Consider the following 22,473-nt stretch of genomic DNA (forward strand, 5'->3'; position numbering starts at 1 on the left):
GTTGAATGGTCTGCAGGTTTCACCTATGTAGCTGCTGCCGCAATCACAGTTTATCTTGTAGATGCAGCCTCTGGCGTTGGGGTTCGTTTGATCACTGCCACCTCTTCCATTTGCTCTAAGGATGTTTTTCAATATCTTATCAGAATAAAAGGTCACATCAACACTGGCAGTTTTTCTGAGGAGTCGGCTGATTTGATGACTTATCTTGCCTTGGTATGGAATGTTGACTCGGATGGGTGCAGGCTCAGGTTTAGGGAGGCGGTCGTTCTGATGCTGGAGGGTTGTGGCTATAGTCTGGTCAACGAGTTGTTTTGGGTATCCATTGAGGGTGATGAAAGTTCTCTTGAGGTGGTAAATTTCGTCTTGGAGGTGGGTTGGGTCACAGATGGCTTTGGCACGTCTGGCTAGGATGGAGACTATGGCTTGCTTTATTTGTGGATGGTGGTTGGATAGGTAGTGGACATACTGGTCAGTGTGGGTGGGCCTTCAAACCAACCCCAACCCCAGAAGCTGCATCTACAAGATAAACTGTGATTGCAGCTACATAGGTGAAACCTGCAGACCATTCAACATCAGACTCAAAGAACACAAAACTTCAGTAAGAAAATTAGATCTGAAATCGGTCCTTTCTGAACACATCGTCAACTATCCAAACCACTCCATCAACTGGAAAAACACAGAGATCCTGGCTTCCAACATCAGTGATTGGATGGAGAAGGAAGCTTTGGGAAGCAATCAACATCAGAAGATTAGAACCTCAGATCAATAGAGATCAAGGTGTGTACCTACCCTCTGTCTGGTGTGTCAACAAGGACTCATAGACTCTCAATCTATCAGCTGTGTAAACAACCATGTACTGTTAAAACATTCCTCCTTTTCATCTCTCCTCTGTGATTGTACAAACCTAACTACATTTATGTGCTTGTATATGCATCTTACCTCTCTGGCTTCATGTATACCTATATATATTCTGCAATGTTACCTATGCTCATTATTCACCTGATGAAGGGGCAAGAATTAGCCTTGAAAAATCATGTTAAAAGAATTAAAGAAGTTGTCATCCATGATAGTGTGTTGTATCACATATATCAATGCTCATGCTGTTGATGACTGTACTATACGGTCCAGACTTGATTGTATACAGACCGTTGCCACATAGCTGGAATATTGCTGACTGCAGCATAAAACTAAACTCACATAACACATCACCTGCGCACCCTCTGGAGGGCCCAAGAAACCCCCTTCTGAATCTGGTCTGATATCATGCTGGTACATGTTTGGGAACGTTTTGAGGCTTCAAGTGACTGTTCCATGTTTCTGCTCAAAGAGGACAGCCGACATGATCACCAGAAAGAAAACAGGTATCTTGAGTAGCTCTCAAATACGGGCATGGGCTTGTGGGTGATGCCTCAGCGTTACCAGTACCTGGCTTCATATAGATACAGACAGATAGATCATCATCACTTTACATGCCTGTAATTATCTCTGTTGACTTTTGGGTCTTGTGGGTAGGTTTTTTGAATGAAACTACTGACATACATGTGCCTGCATAAGTTGTCAGAGGGTGTCAAACACATTAAGCTTTAGTATCAGTCGGATGTTTGCATCTATTAGGAAAAAGTCCTCTTGTTGTGAGCTACAATGGCCACACTAGTAATCGTCTTGTTGACCGAGTGACTGTAGCGGCAGCTCCTCCTTGTAGATCACTAAGTTCACATTATTTCTAAAAACCACTGACATTGTAATAATTAATTATAATGTACAATAAATTATAATGTATGACATCAAATGTCAGAACAACTGCTTAAATGCAAATGTAAGGAAAAATTAGTCACTAAATGAAATTGACTTACCCAAGTATACTGCAAAATATACATCATATAAATCCAACATAACCTTTTATTATCATAGTTTTAAAAATCCACATATACTTTCTCAAAAGCATTATGAATGAATTAACATGAGTTTATTTCCTTAGATAATGTGTGAGAAGATTGACTGAACGACCAGATACATCATACAGTGTGATATGACAGTTAACATTTCATGTAAACAGGGACATAAACCTGTCCTGTATGTCAGGCAATTTGACATGGAGGACGTCTTCACATACAAGGCTTCTCAAGCAGAACAAACCCGAAAATAGGTGTCCACTATTTCAGTAAGGAGACTTGTAACCCAACTGGTGGAGCAGGTTTCCTGACACTTCTTACTGCCAAGAGCTCCAGTTGTGTGGGCACCAGACCCCGATGACCTGGGAGTAACGGGCCTACATGTTACCTGTTTCCATATACACTTGCCTATATGTGTCAGTCTATTTTCAGTTAATGTGCATGTGTATTATGTATACACAATAAATGTGATAACATCTCATTGTCATTACCTACTGCTCAGCCTGGGGCTAGCACAGAATGTAAATATACCAAGTGTTCACTTGACAAACTGGGATGATATGATACAAAATATAAGAGGACTTGATAAATCATGGGTACCAGTATTGTTACAGTGACGATAGCACCCCATATCATAATACACAGAAGATATGGAGATTTTTGTAACGGTACAGTTTACTTTAAACCAACCAGGTCATCTTGACCTTAATCTGAACGAAAGTTCCTTTGACCTTCAACCTTCCGCTGAGTTAAGCACAAATAAAGCCACCTGTTTTCCAAATGGAGTTAAATAGTTTGCGCATTCATGTTTTCTATGATTCAAATGTGAGTAATATTCAAATGTTTGACATGCAAAACCATTTCTAGCATTTCTTAATATTGTTTTAGTGGTAAGCTGTTAAAGAGTGTATTCTGTCAGTGAATGTTGTCAGCTGACAGTAAATAAGTGCAATTAATGAGCAGGTAACATACCACACATAACTTATTCAATCAAGCCAACACAGCACACATTCACCATTAAATGTCTATACGCCCTGAGCCATGGATACAAAAAAAAAATATTTCAAGGTGTAATTGTGTTTCCTTATGTACGATGCACATATGCATGCATAGAGATCCACACACATACAGGTCAAGCACACACATCACTTGTAGTATCCTTGAAAATCAAGCTTATAAGGCTGTTAGTAAGCTCATTTCTATATTTAACTCATGTCAATTTAACTCAGCATGCTACGAGATCATGTATTGTCTGTGCACCTTCACAGTGATCCTGTACATGTTAACCATGTTAATGCCAGTGCCATTCCTGTGAAATGTACCAGTAGGCAGTGTGTACCACCTCAGGTACCAGTCGTCACTGTGTACCATCTCATGTACCAGTAGTCAGTGTGTACCATCTCATGTACCAGTAGTCACTCTGTACCCTCTCATGTACCAGTAGTCAGTGAGTACCATCTCATGTACCCTCTCATGTACTAGTAGTTAATCATCTCATGTGCCAGTAGTTAATGCATACCATCTCATGTCCCAGTAGTCAGTGTGTACCATCTCATCTACCATCTCATGTACCAGTAGTCAGAGTGTATCATCTCATGTGCCAGTAGTTAGTGCGTACCATCTCATGTAGCAGTAGTCAGTGTGTACCATCTCATGTATCAGTTGTCAGTAGTCAGTGTGTACCATCTCATGTACCTGTAGTCAGTGTGTATCACCTCATATAACAGTAGTCACTATGTACCATCTCAGGTTCCAGTAGTCACTCTGTACCATCTCAGGTACCAGTGGTCATTGTGCACCATCTCATGTACTGTGTATACCATCTCATGTACCAGTAGTCAGTGTGTACCATCTCATGTATCAGTTGTCAGTAGTCAGTGTGTACCATCTCATGTACCAGTAGTCAGTGTGTATCACCTCAATGTAACAGTAGTCACTATGTACCATTTCATGTGCCAGCAGTCAGTCAGTACCATCTCATGTACCAGTACTCAGTGTGTCCCATCTCAGGTTCCAGTAGTCACTCTCTACCATCTCAGGTACCAGTGGTCATTGTGCACCATCTCATGTACTGTGTATACCATCTCATGTACGAGTAGGCAGTGTGTACCATCTTATGCATCAGTAGTCAGAGTTTACCATCTCAGGTACCTGTGGTCATTGTGTACCATCTCATGTATTAGTAGTCAGTGAGTACCATATCATGTACCAGTAGTCAGTGTGTACCATCTCATGTCCCAGCAGTCAGTGTGTACCATCTCATGTATCAGAAGTAAGTGTGTACCATCTCATGTACCAGAGGTCATTGTGTACCATCTCATGTACCAGCATTCAGTGTGTACCATCTCAATGTACCAGTAGTCAGTGAGTACCATCTCATGTACCAGTAGTCAGTGAGTACTATCACATACCAGCAGTCAGTGAGTACCATCTCATGTACCAGCAGTGTGTACCATCTCATGAATCACTAGTCAGTGTGTATCATCTCAGGTACTAGTGGTCATTGTGTACCATCTCGTGCATCAGTAGTCTGTGTGTATCATCTCGTGTACCAGTAGGCAGTGTGAACCATCTCATGTATCTGTAGTCATTGTGTACCACCTCATGTACCAGTGGTCATTAAGTACCATCTCATGTACAAACAATCAGTGAGTACCATCTCATATATCAATAGTCAGTGAGTACCATCTCATGTACCAGTAGTCAGTGAGTACCAGCTCATGTACTAGCAGTCACTGAGTATCAACTCTTGAAAAAGGAGTCAAAGTAGTCTATCCTTTTCAGTAGTAGTCTGTATGTACCATCTCATGCAAGACTGGTCACTGTGTACCATTTCAAGCAAGAGCAAACAGTATGTATCATCACGCATAAGAGCAGTTGGTATGTACAGTCTCTTATAACCCTTAAGATAAATTTGTCGAATTCTGATTGGTCAACAGCCAAAGCATTCCAACCAATGTAGGCGGATTTGCCAGGGAACACGAATCATATATCCTGTCAAATCTGTCATGTGACACATTACAGTGGTTGCACGAATGACCTTGACCTTGGATGGAATGTGGCTATTAAACGGCTGATCGCTTTGCAAGTTTAGAGTTGGCATATACAATTATAAACAGAGTAATAAGATTGTTACCATAATCTATTTGTGTCAATAAATTTATCCAAAAAATATACTGTGTCCTTACTTTACTTGTTGTTTAACAAACCCTCAATTCAATCATTTTTATCATAAACTAAGCTATCCCGAGTTATCTCCCTGTATGGCCATTCAGGAAATACCCTGACGAAGTGTTTTGTGTCTCATTCTGCTGATAATTGCATTCTGCAGATGATTGAATGCTGGACAAATAAGCTAAAGAAAAAAGATCTTAAGGGTAATAAATCCATCACAGTGTTTCGAAAGGGTATACTGGACTGTAACACCTTTGTACATTCTGCATTTCTTGAGGCACCCTTCAAAACACTGCATACCTAATAGTGTAAGAGCAAGCTGTATGCATAACCTTGTTTAAGAGCAGGCGTATGTACAATCTGGTTAGAGCGGTCTGTATGTATAACCTTGTTTAAGAGCAGGCTGTATGTATAACCTTGTTTATGAGCAGGCTGTATGTACAATCTGGTTAGAGCAGTCTGTATGTATAACCTTGTTTAAGAGCAGGCTGTATGTACAATCTGGTTAGAGCGGTCTGTATGTGTAACCTTGTTTAAGAGCAGGCTGTATGTACAATCTGGTTAGAGCGGTCTGTATGTATAACCTTGTTTAAGAGCAGGCTGTATGTACAATCTGGTTAGAGCGGTCTGTATGTGTAACCTTGTTTAAGAGCAGTCTGTATGTACAATCTGGTTAGAGCGGTCTGTATGTGTAACCTTGTTTAAGAGCAGGCTGTATGTACAATCTGGTTAGAGCGGTCTGTATGTGTAACCTTGTTTAAGAGCAGGCTGTATGTACAATCTGGTTAGAGTGGTCTGTATGCGTAACCTTGTTTATGAGCAGGCTGTATGTACAATCTGGTTAGAGCAGTCTGTATGTATAACCTTGTTTGAGAGCAGGCTGTATGTGTAACCTTGTTTAAGAGCAGGCTGTATGTACAATCTGGTTAGAGCGGTCTGTATGTGTAACCTTGTTTAAGAGCAGGCTGTATGTGTAACCTTGTTTAAGAGCAGGCTGTATGTGTAACCTTGTTTAAGAGCAGGCTGTATGTACAATCTGGTTAGAGCGGTCTGTATGTGTAACCTTGTTTAAGAGCAGGCTGTATGTATAACCTTGTTTATGAGCAGGCTGTATGTACAATCTGGTTAGAGCGGTCTGTATGTGTAACCTTGTTTAAGAGCAGGCTGTATGTACAATCTGGTTAGAGCGGTCTGTATGTGTAACCTTGTTTAAGAGCAGTCTGTATGTGTAACCTTGTTTAAGAGCATGCTGTATGTACAATCTGGTTAGAGCGGTCTGTATGTGTAACCTTGTTTATGAGCAGGCTGTATGTACAATCTGGTTAGAGCGGTCTGTATGTGTAACCTTGTTTAAGAGCAGGCTGTATGTACAATCTGGTTAGAGCGGTCTGTATGTGTAACCTTGTTTAAGAGCAGGCTGTATGTACAATCTGGTTAGAGCAGTCTGTATGTATAACCTTGTTTAAGAGCAGGCTGTATGTGTAACCTTGTTTAAGAGCAGGCTGTATGTACAATCTGGTTAGAGCGGTCTGTATGTGTAACCTTGTTTAAGAGCAGGCTGTATGTATAACCTTGTTTATGAGCAGGCTGTATGTACAATCTGGTTAGAGCGGTCTGTATGTGTAACCTTGTTTAAGAGCAGGCTGTATGTACAATCTGGTTAGAGCGGTCTGTATGTGTAACCTTGTTTAAGAGCAGTCTGTATGTGTAACCTTGTTTAAGAGCATGCTGTATGTACAATCTGGTTAGAGCGGTCTGTATGTGTAACCTTGTTTATGAGCAGGCTGTATGTACAATCTGGTTAGAGCGGTCTGTATGTGTAACCTTGTTTAAGAGCAGGCTGTATGTACAATCTGGTTAGAGCGGTCTGTATGTGTAACCTTGTTTAAGAGCAGGCTGTATGTACAATCTGGTTAGAGCGGTCTGTATGTGTAACCTTGTTTAAGAGCAGGTTGTATGTACAATCTGTTTTAAGAGCAGGCTGTATGTACAATCTGTTTTAAGAGCAGGCTGTATGTACAATCTGTTTTAAGAGCAGGCTGTATGTACAATCCTGTTTAAGAGCATGTTGTATGTATTCTCTTGTATAGGAGCAGGCTGTATGTACATTCTATGTACCCATATGTCTCATGTTGTGATATACCAACTGGGACATGTCTCTTGTCATGACCTTCAATGGCACGTATCCCACATGACGGCAGCATCATATGATCATATCCTGATGTAAGTACTACACACAGCAGTCTGCAGTCTCTCATCAATCACTATGACTAGTTGGACCAGTCACACTGCCAATAATGTGTGCGGTCACTGCTGCCAGAAACTGATGAAATCTGTTGACAGCACTACATGGTGTCTTGCATTTCAACTTAATTACAACACAAATCTCAATGTGAAAAGGAAGGTGTTTCTACCATATACTGCCTGGTAAGGATAGCAAGTGAGTATAGTTTTACACCACTTCCAGCAATATCCCAACAATATCACATCAGGGGAGACCACAAATGTGGGAGATCGAACCCAGGTCCTTGGCATGATGATCCAACGCTTTAACCACTAGGCTACCCTGCTGCCCTGTCTAGCAAAGATAGACACAAGATGTCAAAATGGATCACTGAGCAGTTCACCATAGGAGTGTCCTGTTTCCATACATAGTGTGACATACTATACTCACACCAATGAAGTGTATCTCTAATAATCAAAACAAATATATAATAATAAATTGAATATATCTTCTATCATGGTGTAAAATTCAAAGAATACTGATTCTGTTACATCATAATCATTATCTATGGGCATTGTCTGTTCTCACTCTAACACCCGTGAAGGTCTGGGGTAGCATAGGCCTTCAGCTACCCATGCTTGCCATAAAATGCTATGTTTGTCATAAGAAGCGACTAACAGGATCGCTGACTTGGTTGACACTATCACGGGTACCCATTTGAACAAATCAACACTCATGCTGTTGATCACTGGACTGTCTGGTCCAAACTCGATTATTTACAGACTGCTGCCATATAGCGGGAATATTGACTCAACTCACCCACTCACTCTATACCAAAAATTTTTCAGACACTTATTTTTTGGTTGGATTGTGTGACAGGACATGTTGAAGATATATTCACCATCCAAGCACCTGCTCAAACTGTTGAAACATAACCTCTTTCTAACGTCCATGAAAGACTGGTCAACAGCTTCTCGGATGGTATTTCACTAACCTCCATGATTCTGTAGGCGTCAAGTTAGAAGGAAACCAATCAGGTAAAGATATTCTGTTCCACTGCTACATGACAATCAAGTCAGTGGCAGAAATTATCTGCTATTCAATGGCAGCAGAATTGGATAATGATTGATAACTGACTGATATCAGAATGAACACTGTGGTATTCGGGGAACAGGGTCATATGACTATTGTGAGGCAGTGGATGTTGTTTGTGCAGTAGTGTTGATGTGCATTGTTTGTGCAGTAGTGTTGATGTGCATTGTTTGTGCAGTAGTGTTGATGTGCATTGTTTGTGCAGCTCCTCTATTTATACTAGTCATCAAAGGTTTAGACTCACTTGTAAATTTAGCCACTTACTTCAGTCCACTTTCCTAAACTACATTTTGCAAAATTGTCCATACTGTTAAAAGGTGTTGTTTACACATGACCTGACTTCTTGTAAAACAAATTCATCTCATAGAAAGATTATTGCCAGAAGTTCAATAAATGATGAAACTCAGTGAAAATAGGCAAAATCTTGACAAAATTTTACACCAAAACGCAGCTGTTCACAAACACACTTGCTCTGATGCATGATCCTAGTCCAATTCATGTGCATAATATAAGGTTTGCAGTTGGTTCCTCAAAGTTCGTGGAGAAATCCATAGGAGTGCTTTAGTGAGTATAAGTTTTCATGGGTGGGATATGAGCTGCTGCCTGCCAGATGTACATGCATCAAGACCTGTAATGCATGCACTCACTTATGTTAGAAGGGACTCATAGCAAGATATGTCTCCAGAGGTTATTGGACAACATGTCTTCTTGACCGATTTAACTAAGTTAGGTTACTAAATATGTTCAAACTAAATGTAATTATAAACATTTTCTTTGTCACCATTTGAGATGAAAAGAGTAAACACTACCTCACACTGCTCACACACAGTGTGGATCAGTGACCACCTGGAATGTGAACTATCTCCCTAACAAAAGCTGTGTATGACAGACAATCTTCTTTTCGCACTGTTGTATGCAACCTGTATATCAGTGCCACAGTTCAGTTGGTTCGACATCCTTCAACAGTTTTGTCATTAGAGTTGTTAGACAATTAGACCATACACTGTAGTATCGATAATCATGATACTTTATCAGACAATAAATATATCGGTATTTTTTTTTTCGAATCGTGATCATATGGTTGATATATCACGGTTAATTTTCACTAGAAATTGACTGATATGTCAAAATTTACTTGACACTTGTCAAAAGATATATAAAAATATACTTTTTCAAAGAAAATAACTAAACATAGTACATTGTAATTTGCATTAAATCAAATGGTATCGTTTCCATATATCGCAATAGGTGTCATGTCGTGAATTTTCTGTATTGTCACAGTGCTAATTTTCATGTCAGTGTGAACAGTGCTGAATATATCAGTGTGTACAGTATTGTCATATCAGTGTAAACGCTAGTGTCATGTCAGTGTGAACAGTATTGTCATATCAGTGTGAACAGTTTTGTCATGTCAGTGTGTGCAGTATTGTCATGTCAGTGTGAACAGTATTGTCATGTCAGTGTGAACAGTATTGTCAAGTCAGTGTGAACAGTTTTGTCATGTCAGTGTGAACAGTTTTGTCATGTCAGTGTGTGCAGTATTGTCATGTCAGTGTGAACAGTATTGTCATGTCAGTGTGAACAGTTTTGTCATGTCAGTGTGTGCAGTATTGTCATGTCAGTGTGAACAGTATTGTCATGTCAGTGTGAACAGTTTTGTCATGTCAGTGTGTGCAGTATTGTCATGTCAGTGTGAACAGTTTTGTCATGTCAGTGTGAACAGTTTTGTCATGTCAGTGTGTGCAGTATTGTCATGTTGTTGGGAACAGGTTATATTAGTTTGAACAATGTTGGCCATGAGTTTTGTCTTTAACACCATATTATCAGTCATCATTCATATAATATGTCAAATGTTTAAAGATGAATTTATTTGCAACATTTGGTGCAGACATATTGTACGATTATTCCAGTCTCTAAAAATATTTTTTCTACTAACAAAAAGCACCAGTTCACCATCAGATCAATCCATGAGGTGAAGAAATGGACCGAACATTCTTCAGGAACGTCTCTAGGCATTCAGCACAAAGTAGTGGCCATGGAACCAAATACAAAAGAAATCAGAACCCTGTGCTGTTGAAGGTGTCCTGGAATTCCTGAATATCCTGTTTCTTTAATAAAGCCTGCCTGCCTGTCTGTCTCCCAGCCTGCCTGCCTATCAAGTGGAATTAAGCAACCCAAAAGAATGGAAGCCATGAAAGTGTGGTTTTGTACCTTGGGAGACAAAGTCTAAGTTCCAACTAACAGATCCAGTGATTCCACAATTTTCAATGAAGGGTATAGACATTTTTCGACATTAGTCTGCAGACATGGGCAATTTTATAGGTTTTATGACCTCAGAGTCATTTACATTTGCCTTTCGATAAATTTTGGAGTGATGAGAATTTGAATAAATCCTAGTGTGAAGAAGCAAGAGCTTTTACTGTAAGATTGATAAAGACCTAAAACTTTTTTATATAACCTGCATGTTGCGATGTGGTGCACACAGACACGGACTGTGCAGAAAGTCCATACTGCCACTGGCTGCTGAAAACTCTTAGATAAGTTAGAAGACTCTTATTATAATCTATGAATTTGGAAGGTGCATATACAGAAATAGGCTTATTGAAAATATAATTTTTTTAAAAAAAAGGAAATGGTTTAATACTATATTTCTACTTACATCTTCATTTCTCTCCCTTCAGCTACATAACAAATTATTGTATAATTGAAGATTATGGTCAGAGATGTAGCATAGCTAGAGATATAGGGTCAGAGATATAGCGTAGCTAGAGATACACGGTCAGAGATATTGCATAGCTAGCGAAATAGGCTCAGAGATATAGCATAGCTAGAGAAATAGGCTCAGAGATATAGCATAGCTACAGATATAGGCTCAGAGATATAGCATAGCTAGAGATACAGGGTCAGAGATATAGCGTAGCTAGAGATACAGGGTCAGAGATATAGCATAGCCAGAGATACAGGATCAGAGATATAGCGTAGCTAGAGATACAGGGTCAGAGATATAGCATAGCTAGAGATACAGGGTCAGAGATATAGCGTAGCTAGAGATACAGGGTCAGAGATATAGCATAGCTAGAGATATAAGGTCAGCCAAAGGAGGATTAAGATAAGTTCATACTCTGCTAGAGGAATTAACCACAAACCACAAATCACCCACAAAGTCACTATCAAACTCAGGCAACTTTGGAGAGACAATCTACAAAACAATTTAACAAAGACACCAGAGCTTCACAGGATCGTTTCCATGTCCTTGGTTGGAGACTCCTGAAACTTGGATCTTTTTCTCTGATTTAAAAGAAGTGGATTTGGGCACACTTTTACAACACACTTCACGATAAATAAACTTTCCTTTTCGTTCAAAAAAAATACACACTTTCACAAAAAGTTATTCTCAGTAGGCATCCATTGCAGCTGACAGATGCTGATGCTTCAAGATCAACAGCCAGCAATATTTATCAAACAGCGGATAAAAAAGTTCTTCCATCAATAGGATTACCTTTGTCCTGAGATATCAGCATCATCCATACCTTCAGGCTAATGTCCAGGGAAACATCAACACCCAGGCAAGCACAGGGTACTGATTAGGATTATAGAGGTGCTTCAGGAGATATCTAACCACACTTTTCAGGTTGATCTATGATAACAGCGACTGTATTCCATTGAGTGGCATTGCTCTGCAGTAACATATGTGAGGTTGAAATATCATTCAGTAGTGTCATTTGGAGGCTGGCAGAGTTCCACATGAGGTGGGGTAGAGGAAAGGCTAGCATTTGTGGAATCCTAAAGATGGTGTAGGAGAAGTCTACCAAGGTAGAATAGCCTTGAATGTATACAAGGCATTGAGTCATCCAATAAATGGCATCTTTACCTTCCAAACCCATTGCCTGTGATTAAGTTTTAGGTAATGTAGACAAGGTTTTCGAAAGTTACATAATAAAGCTTAGCAAGCTTATAATTCCAACAAAGGCACCCAACATGTGACTGAGCACATTCATATTTGACTTCAGCTAAATGTCTCTAAGTGGACTATATCCTTATCACCTGAGGTAAAATTGATCAGCAAAGTGCAAAACTAGGTAGGAGCATCATCTGGGATGCCTTCTCACTCTTTGTCACACACGGAAATATTTACATCACTCAGGCACTGATTACCACAACTGCCGAGGGCCAACATTTATGTACTTAACATCAACTTACCAATCCTGCAATGGGTGTGGCTTGTTTGTTGATCCTTTTGATTGATCCAGGCCTCAAACAGTTAAGTAATCTAAACAAAATATGAAGATAGTTCAGTAAGAATAATAACAACAGTGCTAGCATCACAATGTCATGCTGATAATATTAAAAACATTTATATCAATATTTACAATACAGTCTTAATAAATCCTTCAAAGCAGAACTGTTTACATGTTGACTGCCTATCACCAGTGTACTCGTAGCATCGATTCTGGTTGAATTTGGCACAATGTCTTTCACATGATGGTAAAATAGACACAAGAAACAAACCTCTCCTTATGTTCTTTGTTATGAGATTATTGCTTCTTGTGCCTGTTTCCCAGCATGTAAAACCTGCAGTAGCTACAACATAACTCATAGTGAAAGATTCGACCAGAATTGGTATTACAAGTATACTCATGCCAGTTGACGTGTTAACATTCATTGCCATGTGTATGCCTGTCAGTCAAGTGGAACAAAGTCTTGATTTGCTGGCTACTTCAATACCAGTACACTTGGCAAAAACAAGAATTACCTTCTGTGATCATAGAACAGTCCATAGAAGATGACACAAATGTAAGATATACACCCTACAGATTATGTGTAAGTGCAGACATACACACTGTAGATAATGTGTAACAGCAGATAAATATAGACACTACAGATCCTGTGTAACAGCAGATTTACACACTGCAGATTACATGTAATGGCAGACACACTACAGATCCTGGGTAACAGCAGATATACACACTGCAGATTACATGTAATGGCAGACACACTGCAGATCCTGTGTAACAGCAGATATACACACTGCAGATTACATGTAATGGCAGACACACACTATAGATCACGTGCAACAGCAGATACATATACACACTACAGATAATGTGTAACAGCAGATACACACACTGCAGATCACTGGTAATGATAGATACACACTACAGGGTATGTGATACAGCAGATATACACAGTGCAAGTCATGTGTAATGGCAGATACACACTACAGATCATGTGTAACAGCAGATATACATGCTGCAGATCACCTGTAATGATAGATACACACTACAGAGCAATTGTATCAGCAGATATACACACTGCAGATCACCTGTAATGATAGATACACACTACAGATGTGTAACAGTAGATATACATGCTGCAGATCACATGTAATGACAGATACACACTACAGATCATGTGTAACAGCAGATATACACACTGCAGATCATATGTAATGACAGATATATGCTACAGATCATGTGTAACAGCAGATATACATGCTGCAGATCACGTGTAATGATAGATACACACTACAGAGCATGTGTATCAGCAGATACACACACAGCACATCAAACGTTGAGTACAGGCAACATACCAGATCAGCTTTAAGCTGCTTAAAAAAAAGACCTGAACTGCCCCGGTGCTGCTCCTGGTTTTAGCTATATGCAGTGTATAGCCTACCTAAATTTATTGTGTAATCATTCTAATTTAATCCATTATTGCAACCAACGTCTATTTCTCTCAATTCACAGTAAAGTTCAACAGAGAAATCACTCCAGTCCTGGCACACTACGGTGACGCATGTGTCAGTGCTAGGCCTTCAAGCTGTACCAGTGATTCAAACAGGACAACTTTAATGAAGCATTGTAAGTTTTATGGCATGCGTTAACCAGAAAAATTATGAGATCAAAGTCCCAGTTTGAAGACCAAAAGGTCATGGCATTTTGGTTTGAAAGAGCACAGGCCATGAGGAAGCATTGTGTATGAAAGGATGTCTACTGCCGGTACTGCTTCAGGGCTTCCTTATGCACTGCAGCGATGTACAGTGGGCAATTATGGCAACATGATGATGATCTTTAGCTAGGTACACAGCCATCATATCACATTTCAAGTTATTAGATTAGGGTGTTTAAGGTCAATACAAAATACTTCATACTTACTTGAACAAGCGTAACACATGATTTGTTGCTATGGGTGACTTTGTGACACCAACTCACATGTACCTCCACAACTTGTATACCCAGACATGGCAATGAGACAGAGACATGCCATGGTGTAAAGTTATCATTACTTCATTCCTACATGATGTGAGATACATGTTTACAACAATACATTCAGTCTCTTCATCGCTGATTATTCCTGACCTTTATTAACAACCAGAGCATACATTTCAAAACTTGATGATAGATTTTATGGGTAACAATAGCAATCCTAACAATGGATGAAGCAACAGCCAGGGATGTCTACACACTCCCAGACACACTCTGCAGCTCCTGGAAGAACATTAATTTTGCACAGGCTGATCAATTCTTTTGTACCCTAAGGAGGAGGACGATGTATTGTAATAACCTTAGAAAAAACTTTTCGGAAAACAAGTTAATATGTTTGCATGTGTACCACAGAAAACTTTAGGAAGTTTCCAATTCTGTTCATTAGGGGAGATAACTCTGCAGATAGTGTCTAGAGGACAACCTAAAACCATAGGCTGTAAACATTTTTGAAACATCTAAGCCTAAAAATTCTTAAATAAGTTTCAGGAACAACGCAATCAAATGTTAAAGGGACATATTCAAAACACATTTGCATAGCATTGTTGTAAAGTACTGTAAGATTGAAAATCTTCAGTAAATTTGAGTGTCATCATTAGTGAGAGCAAGCTGAGTAGTCAGCAAACATGGCAGCAAAGACTGTTACTTATAAGAAAGTTGCCATCTGCAACTTTCTTGATTGCACACTTACTACAAGATCTTCAAGTCTGGTGGCAATTGTCAAGTGGCTATCACATTCATATCACACCATGCTTACTGGAAGACCTTCAAGTTCAAGTCAACTGACTACAGTTGTCATGACCTCAAGTAATCACATTGACATTACAGATATTGCAAGACCTCCAAGTCAACTGACTACAGTTGTCATGACCACAAGTAGTCACATTGACATTACAGATATTGCAAGACCTCCAAGTCAACTGACTACAGTTGTCATGACCTCAAGTAATCACATTGACATTACAGATATTGCAAGACTTCCAAGTCAACTGACTACAGTTGTCATGACCTCAAGTAATCACATTGACATTACAGATATTGCAAGACCTCCAAGTCAACTGACTACAGTTGTCATGACCACAAGTAATCACATTGACATTACAGATATTGCAAGACCTCCAAGTCAACTGACTACAGTTGTCATGACAACAAGTTATCACATTGACATTACACATACTGCAAGACCTTCAAGTCAACTGACCATAGTTGTCATGACAACAAGTTATCGCCGTCATGCTACACTTACTCGCAGAGGAGTAACCCTCATACTACACTTGTTGCAAGACCTTCAAGTCAACTGACTGCAGTTGATATGGCAAGTTATCACCATCATGCTACACTTACTCGCAGAGGAGGATTCCGTTCTCCAGAGATTTACGGGGGTCATCAGGATACATAAATGATTTCCTGGTAACAGCCTGAAACAGAAAGTTTAATGCAGAAACCTTTTACATGATACAATATCTACACTTTCTTAAAAAAGTCCTTTAAGGTTTCAAAATGAATTTCCTGAAACAAAACATGAGAGACCAGCAGTCAGACCTGTTCCTATATCCACTTCCTATTTCTAACTTCTGAGAGAGGAAAAATGGTATCCATAGTGAATGTTCATCAGAAGTTTATGGCAACATTTCACAGCAATGTTGACTATTTCTGTATGAACTATTACCACAATATACAAGTACATTTTGTAAATATACAGAATATTTGTTAGAGTGATAATTGTTGCTTTTCTTGCTTGTTACTTACCAGTTTCAGAAATGATATATAATTAGTCTGTAAAACATCAGAGAGGTTTGTCATCAAAAGTGCCAGTTTGACAGTGTAATAGTATTTGAAATAATCACCGACCCCTAGGCCCAATGCCAGTTGTTATTGAATTGAGCTGCCAGTTTCAAAACTTTGTAAGAACCTCTGGTCCTCAGTAAAGTATCTGTAATTTTTTTTAACTAGACACTTTCCCATATTATTTTCCTTTATTAACTTTCAGGAATCATCCATGATCCCCACATTAGAGCAATGATACAGAGATAATGTAAAGAATTTCACGACATGATGTACAGAGAATCAGTTGATTTTAAATGTGAAAAAGACAAAAAGAACTGTGAATTTATTTCAGAACAACTCCCCAGCTGTATCATCTTCATTCATTAATGATGAACCAACTGAGGCAGTCACTGAATTCAAGTACCCTTGAACGTTTATTGACAGCAGGTAACGTAAAATACCAACACTGATGCCCTGTATAGTAAACATGGTAAATGTCAACGACACCTCCATCTAATGCGCAAACTGCGATATTTTACTGTTTCCAAATCAGTTATGATGTTGTTTTATACCACCTTTATTCAGTGTATATTCACTTCTAGTTCTCAGTCCTGGTTCAAATCTTGCTCAGTCAAAAACAAATCAAAACAAATAAAATAGCCACGGTCACTATCTATACATGATATATTTTATAACAAAGGTGTAAGCTTTTACCTTCTGGCTGCTGCTACACAGTGGCAATCACCAAGACTAAAAGAGCTTGAATATCATTTGTACCACAAAGTATTGCAATTTTAAACAAATGCTGATTGCCCACTTATCATCTTATTCATTAAATTAATCATCGTATTCATTAAATTATTTCAGAGCACATATTTATCTCCTTACATGTCATTATTCACTTGTATTTATCTCAAGCTCAGTGATCCATAAATAATTTGACTTTAAAATTTCATTTTTGGCCTGTAGATTTTAAAACCTGCAGAGGGCATTAGGCCTGATGGCCAATTCATGTATAACATTAACAAAAGTGTCCAGCTCATGAACATTGGGTTCAAGTGAAGCGCTGTCCACCTTTCAGACTAGTCCATCACCATTCACAACATCGGTGTTTAAGCTGTGATGACAAAAGAGGGGTGAAATAGTGTGACCTTTCAAAATTGTCACACATTCCTATTGTTTGACTAGTGGTCATTTGAGGAGAGTTGACCTGAAATGAAAAGGTACTAGAGATGGCTCATCATTCTGCTTACATAAAATCCTCACATTAATCCTCCATGTTTAAATCAGTTTGTACAAACAAGATGAATAAGAATCTGGACGCTAACCTAATGATGAGCCTTCCCACAGCTGCTTAGAACAATGAGCAATGATGAGGGCTAAGGTATGTTAGTCCAGATTTGCTGTAAAGCTTGCAGGACCAAGCAATAATATTACAACAACAAAACAAGAAAAATCACTCTTTCACAGATGCCAATGAACAACCCTTACCTTGCCCACCAAATACAGAAACAAGAGTCATCAGAAGATGACATATCCCCCCCGACCCCCACATATTTGAAAGGACAAATCATCCGACAGTTACCGATTGTGTTTTTAGACCAAGTCAAAATTGTTTCCATGAAATTCATGAAAAATATAAATGACATATACCTGTAATCAGAAAAAGTCACCATTTCAAGATCTGCCTCGTATATCTGCCAAGATATTTTGAAAGATATGAAATGGTTTTCGAGTTGTGCTCCGTGTTCATGGAACCTAGAAAATAATGCATCATAAAAACCTGTTAACAGCAAAGGCACCACTTTGGGATCTGCCACACTTATCTACCAAGTAACACTGACAGATATTAAGAAGTTTTTGAGTTCTGCTCCGGAAATGAAACACACCTCTCACTTTTGAGACGTCAAAAACGTTTCCATGGAAACCGAGAAAATGATAAATCACTAAAACCTAGAAATAGCAAAAGGCACCACTTTAGGTTCAGATTGATATATCTACCAAGTTTTGCAGTAACATGTTGAATGTTTTTTGAGTTCTGCTCCGGAAACGAAGCCCATCACTCCATTTTGAGACTATGTCCGAAACGTTTCCATGGAAATCGAGAAAATAATAAATCACAAAAACCTGTACATAGCAAAAGGCACCACTTCAGCTTCTGACTGATATATCTACCAAGTTTTGCAGAAAAATATTGAACAGCTTTTGAGTTCAGCTCCCAAAACGAAACACACCTCTCACTTTTGAGATGTCCGAAATGTTTCCATCGAAACCGAGAAAATAATAAATCACAAAAAAACTTGTACATAGCAAAAGGCACCACTTTAGGTTCTGATTGATACGATATCTACCAAGTTTTGCAGAAAAATATTCTGCTCCGGAAACGAAGACTAACACCAAAATGTTCCATGGAAAAACAAAAAAAATATAAATGCCAAAAATCTGTAAATAGCAAAAGGCATGACCATAGGCTGAGATTACTATGTCTATCAAGTTTGGTGTAAAAATATTCAACGGTTTCTGAGTTATGCTCCGGAAACAAAATGATTACGGACGGACAGACGAGGCGTCGACTATATCCCCCCGCATTACATGCCGGGGGGATAACAATGTATTTAATATTGTGTGTAACTTGGACTTGCAATAGATAGTTATATAGTTACATAAATTTACATTACCGCTATTGAAACATTTAATAATTTATTATTTATCGTGATTCACTGGCAGTATGAATTATTTTTAATGAGAATTTCTACTAAACAGCAAATATCAATGGCCAAATTTACTTGTCCCAGTCATATTTTACTGGAAAAGATTTGACAATCAACAGTGAAACACTGAACGTTCCAGCAATATCACAGTGAGGATCACCAAGTTGTCCAGTTCCATCATAAAGAGGCAGGGAAGGCCGTAAGTGATGCAGACGTCAGACCATTACCATGCTGATATTACACCTGCAAGCACAGATGTGGATCTTAAAATTCTTAGAACAAAACAGGAGGGGTATTCACCCTGAAAATCAACAACAGTTACCTTGTTAATCCTGACAATACCTCCTCAGTTACATAATTGAGACAAAATCCTGTAGTTTGGGTCTGGTGACATAACTTTAAAAGAATTTTCTACAGAGGTCAATGTCAACTGCTACACTTGTAAGTATATGGGGGTACGGTCAAGGATAGCATCCCTGATATTTGTACAAACTTGTACATCATGTATAAAACTGTTGATTCAGGAGGAGTTTAACTGAGTTTAGTTTTATGCCCCCTATTAGCAATATTCCAGCAATATCACAGCAGGGGACACCAGAAATGGGCTTCACACATTGTACCCATGTGGGGAATTCAACTCGGGTCTTCAGTATGACAAGCAAACACTTTAACCACTAGACTACCCAACCATCCCCACTGAAGAAACATTTACATCATACATTCAACTCCATAAGTCAACCATCTGACTGATCATGGTCTGAAAAATGTTCACATTTTTTAATAAACAGTGACACTTTAATGTTTGTCATTTCCTCCTCACCACAGCTAAGTACAAGATTATCTTGTGCAATTGTCTTGTAAACTCAGCCACAAATAAGTGTAAATAACTCTCAGCTGTGAGCTGCTGGCTACCAGGTCAGGCAGAGGGAACTGGGAGGAAACTGCCCCAAGCTAAACCACCCATTCCTAATCATTTGAAAATGGTCCTCTCTAGCAATAGTCATACTTGTCCGAGCTGACTTACCTACTTGTGGACATCAATCACGTTCTGGGGTCAGCACGGGTGATTAGTACATATGATGACTACATTACATGGCTGCAAAAACAAGGGACAACTATTTTCTAACAAAAACTGACCGTGAACACTGCATTTGTGGAAAACCTCAATTTTTTATTAAAGGTGATTGCTGCTAAAATACCAGATTCATATGAATCACAGCAATGACGTTACTGAGGTAGAGGACTAGTATGAATTTTGGTGAAACATACGACACCATGATGTATTTCACAATATGACGACACTGCATTTGATTAGAACATGTAATCACAATGACATTGCCAGTCATACAATAGTATTGACTCTGGTGTAGAAATACGGAATGTGCTCACATCAGCTAGGATGGAGGATAGTCTATAATTCCTGGCTGACTGCTTATCAGAGAAAATTTCAGCTTTCTGTCAGCATGTGTCCTAAAACAGAACTTCTTCGACATCCTCTTCTGATCCTTCTGAATTACAAGAGCATATTTCACAAAGGCAGCATGTGGTAACAGCTGACATGTTAGACGTCAGGAAACCAAGAAGTGAGTGAGTGTAGTTTTACGCCGCACTCAGCAATATTCCAGCTATATGGTGGCAGTCTGTAAATATCGAGTCTGGACAATACAATACAGTGATCAACAACATGAGCATCAATCTGCGCAATTGGGAACTGATGATGTGTCAACAAAGTCAGCGGGCCTGACCACCTGATCCCGTTAGTCACCATTTACGACAAGCATAGTCACCTTTTATGGCAAGCATGGGTTGCTGAAGGCCTATTCTACCCCGGGACCTTCATGGGTCGGAAACTAAGGAAGTAGAGCTAGGACGCGTATGGTTGACCTAGACACCCAATACAGTTGGATATTTAGTTGGACCCGAGTACCCATCTAACTACCCAGACCCATTGTGATCATTATAAGATGCAATATGCTATTCTTTCATGAATAAAAGGTTGTACTGAGTCTGAAGATTTAGACATTATTACAGTCACTTCTTTGGAATTAGATACATGATTAAGATATTGCAAAAACTCAAACTCTTAGCGTCGAGCCGAAGAATATATTGCCATTTCTTATAACTTGATGTCGGAACGGGTATCCGGGTATCCTAGGGTAACACAGGGTGGGATACCCGGGTATAAAATTAGGATCCATCCCATACCTACAAAGGACATGGAGTCTCCACACACTTCTATCAGTCAGCATGCTGTCCTCTCCTCCATTAGTTTCCCACATGCTGAACAATGTGAGTCACACGTACAATTATGACGTTTTCCGACAATTCTGATAAAGAGATACATGCTAGAATTAATCACCAGTAACACATGCTTGTCAGCAGCTATCATCATCAGGTTATATGGCCGTGGTTATATGGTCAGAGTTACAAAGTTCTGTGTGTCACGTGAATCATAAGTAATGACATAATCAATCAGGTCTCATGTTCATCAGTTAATCAGAATTCCTTTTATAATGTAACAATTAGCTCTTTAAACAAACACATTATTCTCTTATTTCTTTGACCTGTCTGGTCCAGGGTTGGATGTTTCAACTAAGAAGAATAGGTGATCACGGGCAACTCCAAGAGTTATTTACATCAACCTATCCACCATTATGATGCTATGCCTCCTCGCCTGCTCAAATGTCCAGGACAGACTGATTTTTCTTGGACTGTCAACTTTGAAAACGTCCTCTTCCAAATTCTGGCTGAGATACTTGGCTCAGTCAATCTTGCCAAGCAAACTAACACCATGCAAGTGGAAAGTGGTGACTTGCATTTAGTTTACAGAGTAGTGTGGTGAACAATTAAACTTATTATCATAATCAGATAAAACATTTCATTAAGGTTCCAACTACTTTTTCATACATCGAGGAAATTTCAATAACCAAACTCCCAAAGAGTGAAACGGGTTGGATAACTTGAAGATTGCTTTCATACACTATTTCTTAAGTTGCTTTATACAGATAAGATACAAATAAAACATCAAATCTTTGAAGAATATCAAAAACATAATTGCTAACATACGACAGTGACACAGAAGCACATTCGGCTAATTACCTCTAATTGTTGCACAAGGCACAACTTACTTGAAGCACTGAATGAGCTCAATCATAAGTTAATAACATAATAGTAATAATGATCAACTTTCTTACCCTTTTATTTTTGCTGTTATGGGGGGCGACATTTCTAGGTACTCCGACGGGAAAGCGGAAGTCACTTGGTGCTTTGTGGTAGTAATTCTCTATTTTAAATGACATTTAAATATACATCAAAGGTACATCAAAGTATGTCCCCCTCATGACAGGTGA

At 39.0% G+C, this 22,473-nt stretch overlaps 1 protein-coding gene across 4 annotated transcripts in view; it reads right to left on the minus strand.

Annotated features, from left to right (window-relative positions):
* The window catches only part of LOC137274155 (LIM domain only protein 7-like), a 111,290-nt gene that overhangs the window by 72,910 nt on the left and 15,907 nt on the right, over positions 1–22,473 (minus strand). For all 4 annotated transcript variants that reach the window (XM_067807185.1, XM_067807186.1, XM_067807183.1 and 1 more), the window contains exons 2-3: positions 15,990–16,063; positions 12,583–12,652 (exon numbers count right to left, since the gene is read on the minus strand). In XM_067807185.1, coding sequence (XP_067663286.1) covers positions 12,583–12,652; positions 15,990–16,063 — 144 coding nt within the window. The remainder of the gene's footprint in view (positions 1–12,582; positions 12,653–15,989; positions 16,064–22,473) is intronic.

The sequence above is a fragment of the Haliotis asinina genome, chromosome 2, assembly GCF_037392515.1.
Source record: "Haliotis asinina isolate JCU_RB_2024 chromosome 2, JCU_Hal_asi_v2, whole genome shotgun sequence".
Taxonomy (NCBI): Eukaryota; Metazoa; Mollusca; class Gastropoda; order Lepetellida; family Haliotidae; genus Haliotis; species Haliotis asinina.